The sequence below is a fragment of the Elaeis guineensis genome, chromosome 13, assembly GCF_000442705.2.
Source record: "Elaeis guineensis isolate ETL-2024a chromosome 13, EG11, whole genome shotgun sequence".
Classification (NCBI taxonomy): domain Eukaryota; kingdom Viridiplantae; phylum Streptophyta; class Magnoliopsida; order Arecales; family Arecaceae; genus Elaeis; species Elaeis guineensis.
The window spans coordinates 2,551,585-2,567,966 of record NC_026005.2 but is presented as its reverse complement, the minus strand read 5'-3'; the positions used below and the strand labels follow the sequence as shown (position 1 = coordinate 2,567,966).

Sequence of the window (16,382 nt, the reverse complement as noted above, 5' to 3'; positions counted from 1 at the left end):
GTAGGAAACCTCCTCTATAAAGACGCCCCTTTCCTCCCTTAGAATCTTACAACAAAACTTCAAAGAAATTAAAGGGATTTGAAGGATTTTTGGCAAAAGAGAGCGCCGTGAGGGTTGATCGGAAGAGAAGGGCTGCCGGAGCTGTTTTTGGCCGTCGGAATAAGGTACGTTCCTTCTTCCTCCCTTTCGGATTAATCTCTCCGGCCTTTGGGTGCTTGGAAGCCGGCGAGATGCCGGTTCGGGCTCAAACAGGGACACCCCTGTTTACGTTTTTTTTTTTTCTCCCCCGTGTGCCACCGGCAACAGCCACCGTTGGGGCTGTCACCGGGGCTGTGGATGCGTCGCCGTCGGCTGCTGTCAGAGAGTGGCCGGAGTCGGCCCTCCTTAGCCGCTTGAGGGTGAGAGGAGATGGAGGGGGACGATGCCCTGTTTTACCCCAAAGGACCCACGGGAAAAGAAGAAGGAAGAAGAAGAAGAAAAGAAAAGAAAAAAAAAGGAAAAAAAAAAGGAAAAGAGAAAGAGAAAATAAAAAAAATAAAATAAAATAAAAAGAAGAAGAAGAGAGAAAAATTTCTCTCTCCTCTCTCTACCTTCTCTCTCTAGTTTCTCTCTCTAGATTCTCTCTCTATTTTCTCTCTCTAGATCTTTCTCTCTTTGTGGATTTTATCTCTCTAGAATCTTTCTACTTTCTCTCTGATTGCATCACAGACCCTAGGATATATTTGAATTAAAAATATGATGAATTGAGATTGCTCCGAAATTCATGCAGTAGATCTGATCCCAGTCCGATCCTATTCGAAATTTGTTACACTTGATTCATATTGAGTCATCCTGATAGGACCTTTGATGATCTCGATCATGATTCCTCATCTGAAGGATACGAAGATTCTCTCTCCACTTTCTCTTCCTACTTTCTCTCTCTAGAATTTTCTCTCTCTTTATGAATTTTCTCTCTCTAGAAGTCTTATGGATCAGTGGAGGATCCTGATACATAGACAAATCCTAATTTTGATTAATCCTAAGAGAGATCCTCGATTGTGTATTAAGATCAATTATCGATAATTTCTTTATATATGATTTGTATTGATCAGGGTTATGAAGAGATGATTATCTGCATATGATATCAAGTGGAATATTTTGTTAAAGAAAATTCATAAATAAAAGAAGAACATTGATTTCTGTGCTTGGATCAGTCACCGGTAAAGATAAGAATCCCTGTACATGATCACTATTATATATATGTTATTTTACTGTTGGTCTTGTATCGTTGGTTTTGTATCGTCAGATTTGAGATCGATGAATTCATTATACCTAAGATACTGTTATTTGATTTTGAGCATGAGTATGTTATGTCAATATATATATATCAGAGATTGATAGCATGATTATATGGGTATGACATATCTGAATTGATCATAATGCAAGACAGAATTGAATTTGATGAAATCAACACAAAAATGATTAAATGAAAAGAAAGAGATATATGGTATGGACTAATCTTGTCATATGGAACAGCCCGCCAGGAGCTTATGCCTGGGACAGCCCCCACTAGCTTACAGGTAGATCAGCCGGCCAGGAGCTCATGCCTGGGACAGCCCGCCAGGAGCTTATGCCTGGGACAGCCTCTCACGGGCTTTCGTACGTGGGACAGCCGGCCAGGAGCTCATCTTGGGACAGTCTTGAAAGATTTTTTAAATGGATTCAATCCGGATGATGACTGAGGTATAGAATTGGATAGTCCAGAACCTGAAAGAAAAGATTAAAAATTATGTGATTATGAAAGGAGAAATGAAAGATAAGACATGAAATAATTGTTGAATAAAAGGGGTTTCACCTGTTAACATATGATGATACATCTATTTTAACAAGACAGAAATTTATGGATGTTTATATTATTCTGGACATTGAACATGAGATTTTATATTTTATTGCTTATCCTTATTTTTAGACTATATTACTATATCAGTGTGATATGGGAATTCTTACTGGGCTGTAAAGCTCACATCCTTTCATCTTTCTTTTCTTCTCAGAGACACAGGACGTTCATGATTGGCTATGGCTTAGATTTATGGGTGAGCAGATGGATAGATAGAGTGTCATAGTACCTGATGAGAGGATTGAAGAAATTTAATTTATAATTATGCATGGTTTTACGAATTATTATTAAAATTAATTGTTATGGTTGATAAGGTTGTAATGCTTTAATTTGGCCTTGCATATTCTTTAGGACTTGCTCTAAGGAGTGTGCGGCCATCACGTATCCGATCCGGATGTTGGGTTCGGGGCGTAACAGAATGGTATCACAGTATAGGTTATGATTATTAGAAAATATGATATAAGTGATTAGGATTTGATAGAATGATATTAAAGCTTATGTTTAAGCTCACTAGAGATTATGAAGAGATATTAAAACTTTATGTAAAGATCAGTAGGATGTGATGGAGTGGCATCTGAGTTTAGAGGTTAGGTTACGTTTATTTGGAGACAATGATACAAGTGATTAGGATATGACAGAACAGTACTAGAGCCCAAGTTTAAGGTCACTAGAGATTGTCATATAAATGATATCAAAACTTGAGATTATAATCGATAGAGTATGATAGATAATATCAGAGTTTAAGGTTATAATCATTAAGAATGTAATAGAATGATATTATAGTTCAGGTTATGATCATTAAAAAATATAATTTAAGTGGTATTTAAGCTTAAGATTATAATTATTTGAAATTATGACTTTAGTGATATTTAAACCTAGGTTATGATCATAAGGAACATGATTGACATAAAAGAAAGGAATCAATATTTGGATTTTGAATCAATAAATACTATGATGAAACTTTATGTATAAGTGGTATATGATGTCTATAATAAAATTGACGAGTTATATATTAGATTTCAATTAGCAAGGTTGACCTAAGTATGAGAAGAGTTGACCTTAGAATGAAGTGCAAGGTATTGATAAATTATGTTGAGTATACTAGAAGATTTTAGAATGTTAAACTTATATGATTGAAGATCATGATACTTTTCTAATTTTGATGATAATTGTCTGAGCATTATATGAGAGAGAAATATTTTTGAGCATTGAATTTATAAGAGGTCATATATGAAATTTAATTTAGATGAAAAAAAAATATTTAAATTTTATTATGAGAATATGAGATACATATCTTGGTGAAATCTTTGGTTACTCAAAATATCATATTCTGAATATGTTTCTTTGATCTTTCAAGTTGTATTGAATTTCAAGTCAAAAGCTTACCTTTCTAAGTGGTCAAAAGTATTTTGATATTGTTGTTAAATTAAAAAAAAAATTATTTTGTCAGAGTATGATATACAGGTTATAATGAAATCTTTAATAATTCATATTACCATCTTTAGATTAGATTTTTTTTTAATGTGATTGTCAAAGATGGTGAAGTGTATTAATTATTTAAGTCAAAGTTTGGATTTTTAAATTGAACTAAGACATCTTGCTAGTGTTAAATTTTGAATGACTTATACAATGAAAAAAAAAATTATAGATTTATCGATTAATATTAAGGGTTGTGATGAAGGGAGCTTTACAGGAAATAATCAAGTTGATTCTACTAAGGATGTTGGCTTGAGTTCTTCTAGTTTATCAAGTTAGAATTAATTCTTTTAAAAAGGAAGATTGATTTAGAAATTATTTAAATGATTGTAAGGTAAATCTAAGATTAACTCGAATTAATTCTAGACATGTTGGATTCTTGAAGAGTGATGAAACTTATATAATGATTTTAAATATAGGAAGTAGATCAAGATTTAATTTTTATATGCTATACCCAAAGGTAGTAAAGATAAAGAAACTTAAAATTTTATCCTAAGTCTTATATGAAATTTGAAGGTTGGATCTACCCTGGATTGATCTAACATATAAGGATATTTTATCTTTGATAGACTTATATAATTTGATGAATTAAAATCAGAGTACGCAGCAAAAGCATGGTGGTTTAAATTGATTAGAAATATTAATTCTTTGATTCTGAAGATATTATGGAATACATTAGTTGTAAATAAAGAATGATTTTAATCTGATCATAGTCGGATAATTTTTGTTAGTAGGTTGTTTCGTTGTAGATAATGCCAAAAAATTTTAGACATCTCAAGTTACAGCTTGATAGTTTTGGTATTAGTTCAAACTTAGAAAGTTCTAACATAGATCTCATATTTTTAAAATTTAATATTGTTACTCGAACTGATATAGAAGATTGAGGTTTTCTGAAAATGAGAGTCTACATATAAAATTTGTTGGAAGGTCAAGAGAAGAAAAAAAAAATCAATGACTGTGAAGAGCGCCCGATGTTTGATCTTTATTTATTTTTCTATCAAGGATAGTCTGAGATAATTATGAATTTCGAGTGAAGTGTATTAGACAAATAATGGTAGTATATTAATACAAGTCCAAAATATTACAGTTCTTCAAAAAGTTGAGAAATCAATAAGAAGGGATGAGTTTGAGATTTTAAATAATTTTTGTTATAACAAAATCATGAGAAATAAATAATATATATGACATTATCGTAAGCTTGAGAATGACATGAAAATGTATACTTTGAAATAGATATCTCGAATGACATAACCTAATTTCGAGGACGAAATTATTTTAAGGAGGGGAGAATGTAATAACCCAGATTTTAAAAAAAAAATAACAGAGAAGGAGGAAGACTCCTAACCGGAGTCTTCTTCCTCTCCGTTTCCGACGAAATTGGACTCGAGGAGTTCGACTAGGGTAGGAAACCTCCTCTATAAAGACCCCCCTTTCCTCCCTTCGAATCTTACAACAAAACTTCAAAGAAATTAAAGGGATTTGAAGGATTTTTGGCAAAAGAGAGCGCCGTGAGGGTTGATCGGAAGAGAAGGGCCACCGGAGCTGTTTTTGGCTGCCGAAACAAGGTACGTTCCTTCTTCCTCCCTTTCGGATTAATCTCTCCGGCCTTTGGGTGCTTGGAAGCCGGCGAGATGCTGGTTCGGGCTCAAACAGGGACACCCCTATTTACATTTTGTTTTTTTTTTCTCCCCCATGTGCCACCGGCAACAGCCACCGTTGGGGCTGTCACCGGGGCTGTGGATGCGTCGCCGTCGGCTGCTGTCGGAGGGTGGCCGGAGTCGGCCCTCCTTAGCCGCTTGAGGGTGAGAGGAGATGGAGGGGGACGATGCCCTGTTTTGCCCCAAAAGAACCCACGGAAAAAGAAGAAGGAAGAAGAAGAAGAAAAGAAAAGAAAGAAAATGGAAAAAAAGAAAAAAAAAAGAGAAAGAGAAAAATAAAAAAATAAAATAAAATAAAAAGAAGAAGAAGAGAGAAAAATTTTTTCTCTCCTCTCTCTACCTTCTCTCTCTAGTTTCTCTCTTTAAATTCTCTCTCTATTTTCTCTCTCTAGATCTTTCTCTCTTTTTATGGATTTTATCTCTCTAGAATCTTTCAACTCTCTCTCTGATTGCATCACAGACCCTAGGATATATTTGAATTAAAAATATGATGAATTGAGATTGCTTCGAAATTCGTACAGTAGATCTGATCTCAGTCCGATCCTATTCGAAATTTGTAACACTTGATTCATATTGAGTCATCCTGATAGGACCTTTGATGATCTCGATCATGATTGCCTCATCTGAAGGATACGAAGATTTTCTCTCCACTTTCTCTCCCTACTTTCTCTCTCTAAAAATTTTCTCTCTCTTCATAAATTTTCTCTCTCTAGAAGTCTTATGGATTAGTGGAGGATCCTGATACATAGACAAATCCTAATTTTGATTAATCCTAAGAGAGATCCTCGATTTGTGTATTAGGATCAATTATCGATAATTTCTCTATATGTGATTTTGTATTGATCAGGGTTATGAAGAGATGATTGTCTGCATATGATATCAAGTAAAATATTTTGTTAAAAAAATTCATAAATAAAAGAAGAACATTGATTTCTGTGCTTGGATCAGTCACCGGTAAAGGTAAGAATCCCTGTACATGATCACTATTATATATATGCTATTTTACTGTTGGTCTTGCATCGTTGGTTTTGTATCGTCAGATTTGAGATCGATGAATTTATTATGCCTAAGATACTGTTATTTGATTTTGAGCATGAGTATGTTATGTCAATATATATATATCAGAGATTGATAGCATGATTATATGGGTATGACATATCTGAATTGATCATAATGCAAGACAGAATTGATTTGATGAAATCAACACAAAATGATTAAATAAAAAGAAAGAGATATATGGTATGGACTAGCCTTGTCATATGGAACAGCCCGCCAGAAGCTTATGCCTGGGACAGTCCCCACTAGCTTACAGGTGGATCAGCCAGCCAGGAGCTCATGCCTGGGACAGCCCGCCAGGAGCTTATGCCTGGGACAGCCTCTTATGGGCTTTCGTACGTGGGACAGCCGGTCAGGAGCTCATCTTGGGACAGTCTTGAAAGACTTTTTAAATGGATTCGATCCGGATGATGACTGAGGTATAGAATTGGATAGTCCAGAACCAGAAAGAAAAGGTTAAAAATTATGTGATTATGAAAGGAGAAATGAAAGATAAGACATGAAATAATTATTGAATAAAAGATGTTTCACCTGTTAACATATGATGATGCATCTATTTTAACAAGACAGAAATTTATGGATGTTTATATTATTCTGGATATTGAACATGAAATTTTATATTTTATTGCTTATCCTTATTTTCAGACTATATTACTATATCAGTGTGATATGGGAATTCTTACTGAGCTGTAAAGCTCACATCCTTTCATCTTTCTTTTTTTCTCAGAGATACAGGACGTTCATGATTGGCTATGGCTTAGATTTATGGGTGAGCAGATGGATAGATAGAGTGTCATAGTACCTGATCAGAGGATTGAAGAAATTTAATTTGTAATTATGCATGGTTTTACGAATTATTATTGAAATTAATTGTTATGGTTGATAAGGTTGTAATGCTTTAATTTGGCCTTGCATATTCTTTAGGGCTTGCTCTAAGGAGTGTGCGGCCATCACGTATCCGACCCGGGTGTTGGGTTCGGGGCGTGATACAGCAGGCGCAACCTAGGCCCAGGTGGGCGTGCGCAGGCGCGGCCCGCACGATTTTCCCATGCGGTCCATGCATAGTGCATGGAGCAATGGTCCATTGGGATCCGCATGGATCGGGCAAGCATTTTTCCTTGGTTTCGCATGATCCACCATGGACCAAAGGACATTTTGGGCTGGTTTCTAACGGTCTACAAGGGGTTTCGTGGATCAAATATGCGATCGGAAGGTCCAGTGAGCTTGCAATGAAGATCCAACGCTTTAGAGACATGTTTGGGTGATCTGAGGAATCCTACTTTGCATTGGAGTCAGGATTGAATCGATTTGAGATCTTTAAAAGACCTTATTAACAGAATAGATATGAAGTAGCTTTTGGTTGTTCGGCAAAGGATCCAGAGCAGCAGCAACAGATCGAGAGGCGCCAATAGAGAGTAGGAGCGGGGTGCTTCAGACAGACTGTTAGGCAGTGGACAGTGATCGCTTCAGGGGTTTATGGGGATCTTCTTAAAGAAAGCTTTTATGAGAAAGAGCTTCTTATGAGGAAGAAATTTGGTGTACGAGGGTTGAAGGTGTGATCTCTTCTTGTAATTTTTTCTTCTTTTTTATAATGAAGCTTGCATGCCCCGTGGAGGTGAGCCTTTTTTTTTATCGATCCATGTATTTGATTGTTTCTATTTTATTTCTTCTTTCTTCCTATGACGATGCATGGTACCGAAAAGGTCCTATGGAGATAGTATCCTGGCCAGACATTCCCAACAAGTGGTATCAAAGTGAGGCAATACTAGAATGCAGATTGCAGCGATGATAAGCAAGATTGAAGATGGAGAAAACATGATCAATCAAGATGAAGATCAATAGATTTGATGGAAAGAACAATTTCTCCTTATGACAGGTAAAGATGAAGGACATGCTCATCCAGCAAGAGTTGATTGATGTTCTCTTATGTGAAGAGAAGCCGACTACCATGAAGGTGCAGGATTGGAGGTGGCTTCAGATACAGGCAGTGAGTACGATTTGCTTGTACCTAGTGGATAAGGTGATGATCCATGTGCTTGGCGAGACTTCCCCAACAGTACTGTGGTCGAAGCTCGAAGAGTTGTATATGGCAAAATTTCTCACCAACACCCTCTTCCTCTGGAGGCAGTTTTACTAGCAGTGGATGATTGAGGGATAGAGTTTGCAAGAGCATCTTAGCCACTTTTAGAAGATCTTCACCGACCTCCCCAGTGTTGGCGAGAAAGTTGAAAAGACTAGAGTGCTGGTCTTACTAGCATCACTTCCACCTTCACATGAGTCTTTAGTGACGACTCTTCTAGTGGAGAAGAGCACCATCATGATGGATGAGGTCGTCGCGGTGATTTTTGAGAATGAGATTCTCAGGAGGGAGAATCCAGCTTCGAGCTCAGGTGACAACTCAACTTTGATGGTTTCTAGAAGCGTGGGAAGAGGTAGATGAGCGACTGGAGATCGCGACGAGGGCGATCAAAGTCTAAGACGAGAGATTTGAGCAAGACCAGATATTATCGGTATAACGAGTTGGGGTATTTAGCCAGAGATTGCTCTCAACTCAGAGATCAGACGAGGGCTACTGCAGCAATGGCCAGTAGCGAGCCAGAAGATAATGCCCTGAAGATATCTGATGAGGTATCTACTTTTTCTCAGTAGTAGATTTTAGATTCCGTACGCATCTATCATGTATGTTGCAGAGAGGAGCTGTTTGACTCCTTGAAAAGCAGTGAGAGCACTGTTCATCTGTTGTATGGATCGAGCTGTATGATCAGAGGCATCAGAATGGTGAGCTGGAGGACACATGATGATGCAATGAGAAGATTGGGAGAGGTTCGATACATACTCGATTTCAAACAGAATCTTATCTCACTGAGCAAACTGAATTCGAAAGACTACAGGATGGTAGCTGATGGAAGAATCCTGAAGGTATTGCATGGCAATAGAATTATTTTGGAGGAAAAGAAGAGGACGAGAGGCTATTACTACCTGATGGAGAGTCCAGTGTGAGGTAGAGCTTCAGGAGCCAGGAGGAGTCCCAAGCGAAGCGAAGCTCCAGGTGGAGGTGGATTGAGCACAAGATGCGAGATTTGGGAGGATGAGAGGCGATATCGTAGGGTGAGATTTCTATTGCCGCAGGATGATACCCAGAGCAAATCTCAGGTTAGGAGGAATACAGCATACGATGGAGATGGGATCAAGTGGCCTGACTCGACTTTCATGTTTATCCATCTATAATCAGCAGGCGATTGCCTCAGGGCATGGGGGCGAGAAGATCCAAAAGCTCTTAGAGTTAGGAGGAGGTCGAATATCGAGTTGAGATGAAGATTGTTCGGATTTGATATCTCGAGATTCGGTCCACACTGAGCCCACAGCAAGGTCTGCGATGATGAATGGAGTCCAACGAGCCCAAAATAAGTCCAAACGGAGAATGATGAAGGAAATACGCTTGATAGAAGATGGCACGGCTTACGAAGCGATGGAGGCCGGCTACAGGCCGATGGAGCAGGTGCACACGTTGGCGCGTGGGATGGCCGCGAGTGCACAGCCCAGCGTGCGGATGTGCAGGCGCGCGCACAGGCGCAGACCAGGCCCAGGTGGGTGCGTGCAGATGCGACCCGCACAATTTTTCCATGCGGTCCACGCACGGTGCGTGGACCGACAGTCCATGGGGACCCGCATGGACTGGGCAGGCATTTCTTCTTGGTTTCGCACGGTCCACCATGGACCGAATGGTTTTTCGGGTTGGTTTCTCGCAGTCTACAGGGGTTTTCGTGGAGCAGACACGCGATCGGATGGCCGAGTGAACTTGCGGTCAAGATCCGATGCTTCAGGAGCATGTTTGGGTTATCTAAGAATTTCTAATTTGCATTAGAGTCAGGATTGGAACGATCTGAGGTCTTTAAAAGACCCTGTTGACAAAACAGAGATGGAGTGGCTTTTGATTGTTCAGAGTGGACCCAAAGCAGCAGCAGATCGAGAGGCACCGACAGAGAGCGGGAGCAAGATACTTCAGACAAACTGTTAGACAGTGGACAACAGTCGCTTCACGAATTCTGGAGGGTCTTCCTAAAGAAAGAGCTTTTGTGAGGAAGAGCTTCTTGTGAAGGAGAAATTGGGTGTACGAATGTTGAAGGTGTGACTTCCTCTTATAATTTTTTTCTTTTCATATAGTGAATCTTACATGTTCTGTAAAGGAAAATTTTTTTTTGGTTGATCCACGTATTTGATTGTTTCTGTTTTAATTTTTTTTTCTTCCTGCTGTGATGCATGATATTGAAAAGATCCTGTAAAAATGATATCCTGATCAGAAATCCCTGATATATAGAACACGGAGTCTGCAAGCAAATATAAAACATGAAATTGAGGGTACACTAAATGACCAAAGAAGAACAGATCGACACAATTTTTCTATCGGTCTTATTTTCCCATCCGGGATCATTTCATTATTTCCAGAAGCACGGTAGAAATTAAAAACTTCCCTTCGGATACGGGAAGCAAATTAACCTTCTACCTATTCTCATCAATTTAACTGCCAACCCTTTCTCCATTCCTATCACAGGCCCTTTTCCAACATCCAAAAAGCCTTCGGTTGCCGTTGGTGAATTTTACCGTACGTTCCATCAGCTCCAAAGTTTTCTCACAGTTCAACATCTAAATATGGAACTTGTGCTCTCCCCCACGGACTCGAACCACTCCATTCCCCTTCACATCCCCTCCCCCTCCCCTCCCCTTCACTCCACCTCCCTCAAGACATTCTTCTCCGCCCCGCACACCAGCACCATCTGGCATGGCACCCCAAACCCTTCAAGCAGGGCACCTCCTCCTCCAATGGATCGTCCACCCCAATATCTGTCGGGAATCAACAACCACCTCCTCTCCACTCTTCATCAAATATCTTTTGGACATTCTAGATCCCTTTTTGAAATTATCAACAGCCATCGTAGACCATTCTTCATCTCTCTAGGTTCTTTTTTACCATAATTCTTGACATTATCAACGGACATCCAAGACTGTGGTTCCAAACCCTTGCAATGCCAACATCAGGTACCAAACCCAACTAATGCTGCATACGTTTCACAACAAATAATAAAAAGGCCACAACATCAAATCAAACAATAAATAAGCAAGAAATATAAAAGCCCTTGCCATAGAATAAAGAGCGCTTTCTCAAAATAGAGTGCTTGATGTTCCACTAAACCTCTCCTCGCTCGAGTATGACTATGCACTAGCTGATGAAGAAATCAGAGTTGGACTGCTCTCGTGCTTACAGCGATGTCACAATGTCAATGAGGGTTTAGATTATGATAGAATTGAGAAGAAGATGGCGCTATTAGAGAAAAATGAGGTTGGAATGCCTTTGTTTTGATCCCTAAAAAATTAGTGGGATCATAACTTGTCTAAAGGATTAGAGAATTTAAATGACAGGGAAAATAACTATTAGGGGTTAACTGAAAATTTTAAACTTTTGGGATCAACAGATTTCTTGCCCAAACTTGAAGAATTGCCACTGGATTTTCACATCTCCAAAGGACTAAGGGTATTTTAGTTCTTTTAGACAGTCCATTAATGGTATTAGCAACTGGAAAGATGGCAGCCACATTGACACGTAAAACTAATTTTTGGAGGATAGTTGAAAATTTCTAATGTTTTTGTGTCAATTTATTTCTCATCCAAACCTAAGGATGTTGTTGTATTTTACCCAAAGTTTAGGCATCTCAATTCTAGGGACAATGGATATCGTTGGTTCCTTCAATGAGCTTGGATCAAGAATATTCAATGAGGGTTTCTTTTCTTCAACCTTTGAATATCATTTTAATTTGTTCTTCTCTTTAGTAGGGTCAATTCTTTGCCACCTTTGAATTTACTGAGCGCATGAGGACAAGTTGTACATTATGAGCCTGACAGGTGGAGAAAGACTGATCTTGTACTCTAGATCGAGTGGCTATTTGCTTTCCACTCTGAAGACAGACACATGTCATGTCGTAACCACATATAACATCATATCATAAGTATCTACACAAATATTTGCAACATCAGATGTCTAGTCAAATGCATGAACACAATGAGGTAAGTTAAAAAAGCATGAACTTGACCCCCTACTAGAATTTTGACAATTTAAAGCAATAAAGTTAGATTTACTTGAGGGAAGAATATGCCATTTCATCTTAAAAGTTTGTGATGTTGTAAGAAAAATTTGAAGAGTCAACAAAGTTACAAATCAGACAAGTAAAATTATCTTTTTTATAAAATATATAAAAATGTTATTAGTATAAAAAGGTCATCCATGTTTTTTATTCGACCACCAACGGGATCAGATTACCATAAGGAGACGTTAAAAAGAAGAAGACAAAACACAGACACCTTCCTGTGTGAATACAACCCAGGGAATCAGAAAACAACACAGACACCTTCAGCTGTCATTGATGAACTTCACGGTACGTTCCATCAGCTCCAAAGCTTTCTCACAGCTCAACTTCATGAAATGGAACGCGTGCCCCTCCCCCTCCGACTCGAACCACTCCAACTCGCCTCCCCATCCGCTCCTCTTCACCCCTTCGTAATACACCCTCCCCCTCTCCCTTAACACGTCCTTCTCCGCCACGCACACCAGTACCTTCTTGCACCCCAATCCCTTTAAGCTCGGCGCCGCCTCCGCCAGCGGGTTCACCAGCGGGTCATCCATCCCTACCGTGCCGGGACAAGCCAACACCCACATCCCATCCATCTTCTCCTTCAACCCCTTATCCACCAACTCCGAAGGTAACGGGTCTCTCCCACCGAAGTAGGGATGGACCAGTGCCATCCCTCGTATCCTCACCCCAGGTCCGAGATCCGCAGCACCCGCGCGCAGCGCCATGTGATGGGCTATGTTTCCACCCGCGCTGCAGCCAGCCAAGAAAATGCGTCCAAAATCCCCATGCTCGGTCAGCCACGCCTCCGCGCCACCGCCCGCAGCGTGGGACGCCACCCACTTGAGCGCCGCCCAGGAGTCCTCGTAGGCTATAGGCAGTGGGTGCTCGGGGGCCAGGCGGTACTCCACCGAGACGGCGATGACGTTGGCTTGGGCTACGAGGGAGTTGAGGTACGCGTGGGTGGTGGGGCTGAAGGCGGAGCCGACGACGAAGCCTCCGCCGTGGAAGTAGACAAAGACTGGAAGCTTTGTTGGAGGGGTGTCGGGGAGATTGGGGAGGTAGAGGCGGGCGGAGACGCCGGTGTCGGGGTCGATGGCGACGTCTTTGGAGGAGACGCCTTCGGGGTCGATGGCCGCGGGGATCGGGTCGGCGGAGTAGAAACGCTCGATGCGGCCGCTCTTGTAGCGGCGAATGAAGGGGAAGAACTCGAATTGGATTTCGGTGTCAGGATCCATTGGGTTGGGAGGTGGGGGGATGAAGGGACGAAACCAGCTCGGATAATATTATAAAGGGATTATAGAGGGTGGTTAGGTGAGCCGGCAAGGAGCAGTTGCAACGGTCAAAGTAGCGTAGAGAATGAAAGCTAATTAGGAGGGAGTGGTTGTCCCCACTCGAGATAGAGAAATAATTTATATTCTTCGATAGAATTTATTTATTTATTTTGAGAGAAGAGGTTCTCGCGGTTCTAGAAGGCAGCATGTGCCGTAAATTAATGCTGGCTTGAATACAGCGCAGGGTAGCGGACTGTTGACCTATTGTTGGACAGGTTTGTATGATGAATGATGAGGTTCCCGGTTGGTGAGTTGTCGTAGGTCCCACCAGATGATCCCAACTATATTGTAACAAATAATTTTTAAATCAATAAAAATTATAAAATGATGTATACCAAGAGCCATATATAATATAAATGATAAATATTAGTATAAAAAATAGACTATATCGATCAGATTTAGATCCGATCGAATCAAAATTTTATTATAAAAATTTTATATCAATAATCAAAGTTATTGAATATGATCTACAATCCCAACATTGCTTGCACACAAATAATCATATAATTTGGAGACCTCTAACTTATATATTAAGTAGTAAAAAATTGATTAGTTTAAATAAAATTAAATTAAATATATTTTTTGATCATTTTGATGCATAAATTAAAGATTTTTAAATTATATAATTTCTTATATACAAGCAACTTTAAGTTAATAAATCGTATTCAATGTTTGAATCACCGATGTACAGACCCTATTGTCCAGTTTTGACATAATCGAATTTGAACCCAAATTCGACCGACATTATCCAAATTTATCTATCTATCTATATATATATATATATATTTATTTATTTATTTATTTATTTATTTTTATTTTTATTTACATCCATATTTTTCAATGAATATGAATATTAGTTTGAAAATTGAATGAATACAAAAATTAATATGTATATTTAAAAAAAATCTATATTCATTCCTAATCGATGAGAATATAGGTCTGATATTATTTTTATTGATATTCTTTCGATCCTCATGGGGATATAAGTTGGTTATTATTTGAATATAAGTTAAACTTTTAGTAGAACTCACCGATAAAAACTAACACAAAATATATAATTATAAGAAATAAACATAAAATTTATCATACCACACATGACACACAGGTAACTAAAGAATTAAGGCATTAATGTGGTTAAGGATCCAAGTTACTGATTCAACTAGATTTATATTAAATATTAAAAATCAAAAGTTACTTTAGATAAAAATATTAATATTTTTTGGATCACATATCAATGTTATTTTTAGTTAAGCATGAACAAAAAGATCATGGATTATCTATTCTTAGAGAGATAATAAATAAAAATCATACACGAATATATAAATATAAAGAAGTTAATTTTTAAATATTTTGAATTTGAACATATCAAAAGGAATAAATAAAACATGTTCATTTTTTATTTTTATTAAAGAGAAAAGACTTTTATAAATTAATGATTAAAATATGATATATCATATAATATACATCAAATAATTATTTAATTACTTGAATACATGTGAATAAGTACAATAAACTTTTTATATCAGATGGAAATGCATCTTGTAGGTGAGAGCTTGTGGTTGGATTCGAAAAGCCTTTAAGATCCAAACAATTATAAATCTTTGACATCTAATGAAATCATGTGGTCATTCTCTGAGCAATCTCACAGGATCGAATAGAGATATCATATAAAAAAGTATTAGATATATGCTCTATAAGTCAATTGGACTGACATATTAATTCTTTCTAGGATATAATTTCATACTTGACCTAATTATTAGGATAGTTAATTTATATTCATATAGTATATGTGTCCATGAATCATCTAGAAAATTAATGAGATGATGACAAATATTCTCAAAAATTGAGAGTTTGAGGAATGTGTCATTAATGGTTTATTTTCAAATTACTTTGATTGATAGATCATCACGAACACGGTAATTGATTCGGTTAGATTGATGTACAGATCATTTTTCTTAGGATAGACGAGTCTCAAGTCTACAGTATGAAGATATTGGAGCGAGAGTGCAGGTGTTTGTTGGATAATAAAAGTATCGAGTATGACCAATACGAGAAGTTATTTGGATATCTACTCACTCATCAGTGACTTTCTCGATGCTGTAATGATGTGAGTAGTTTTTTGACTTGCGATGCCTCGATTATTCATAATGAAGTTGCTGTAGTTTGACATACCATAACTCGATCTCCTAGCCATATGAAGTTTTGAGATGTATGTTGGCTACAATAGATTTATTATAGAAATAGGATGTGCACCTAGATGTGATTTTTCGATTTTAATAAAAAAGGAGAAGTCCTATGTGATTTATGAGACTAAATTCAGAAGACCTTGATCAGGATAAAATGACTGATGAAAAACTATTTTCATAAGTTTTCATATAAAAATTCAAGTCGAATAAATCTTACATATGACAAACGATGGAGTTTGATAAATTTTTAACCTCCATCTTGTCGAAACTCACAATAAAGAACTGAATCTCACAGTAACTACACCTAGAAGTTTATTCCTTCCATTCTACTGAGTTGCCACTATATGCTATTAGGCGTTATTGGTGGATTGTAGGACCAATGAAAATTATTTTGAGGTCAATAATTCTCAGTTTGTGAGTTAGAACTGTTCCAATCCATTGAAAGAAGTTTCGATGATATTTTGATAGAGATCAAAATATATCTCATTACTATACAAAATATAATCTATCAGATCACACACAAAAGAGATCATGACTGATCAGATTGTTGAATTACGATTGAAAATTATAAAAAGAATCTAATTATCAATTTGATTGATGATTGGATTAATATGTAAAAGTTACATAGAGGACTTATTAAGAGTTAGTAACTTATAGAAGGACTTAATTATAAT

General features: G+C 37.8%; 1 protein-coding gene and 1 long non-coding RNA gene across 2 annotated transcripts; one reads left to right on the top strand and one right to left on the bottom strand.

The window, feature by feature from the left end:
* The first annotated feature begins 6,361 nt into the window (after positions 1 to 6,361).
* Positions 6,362 to 7,058, top strand: LOC140853266 (uncharacterized). Its single transcript, XR_012136289.1, has 3 exons — positions 6,362 to 6,485; positions 6,794 to 6,835; positions 6,991 to 7,058. It is a non-coding gene; the product is annotated as an uncharacterized lncRNA (long non-coding RNA).
* A 5,317-nt stretch (positions 7,059 to 12,375) lies between these two features.
* Positions 12,376 to 13,460, bottom strand: LOC140853296 (tuliposide A-converting enzyme 2, chloroplastic-like). Its single transcript, XM_073247752.1, has one exon. It carries the CDS (start codon positions 13,424 to 13,426, stop codon positions 12,470 to 12,472), a length of 957 nt encoding a protein of 318 aa, XP_073103853.1. The 5' UTR covers positions 13,427 to 13,460; the 3' UTR covers positions 12,376 to 12,469.
* Between the last annotated feature and the right edge of the window lie 2,922 nt (positions 13,461 to 16,382).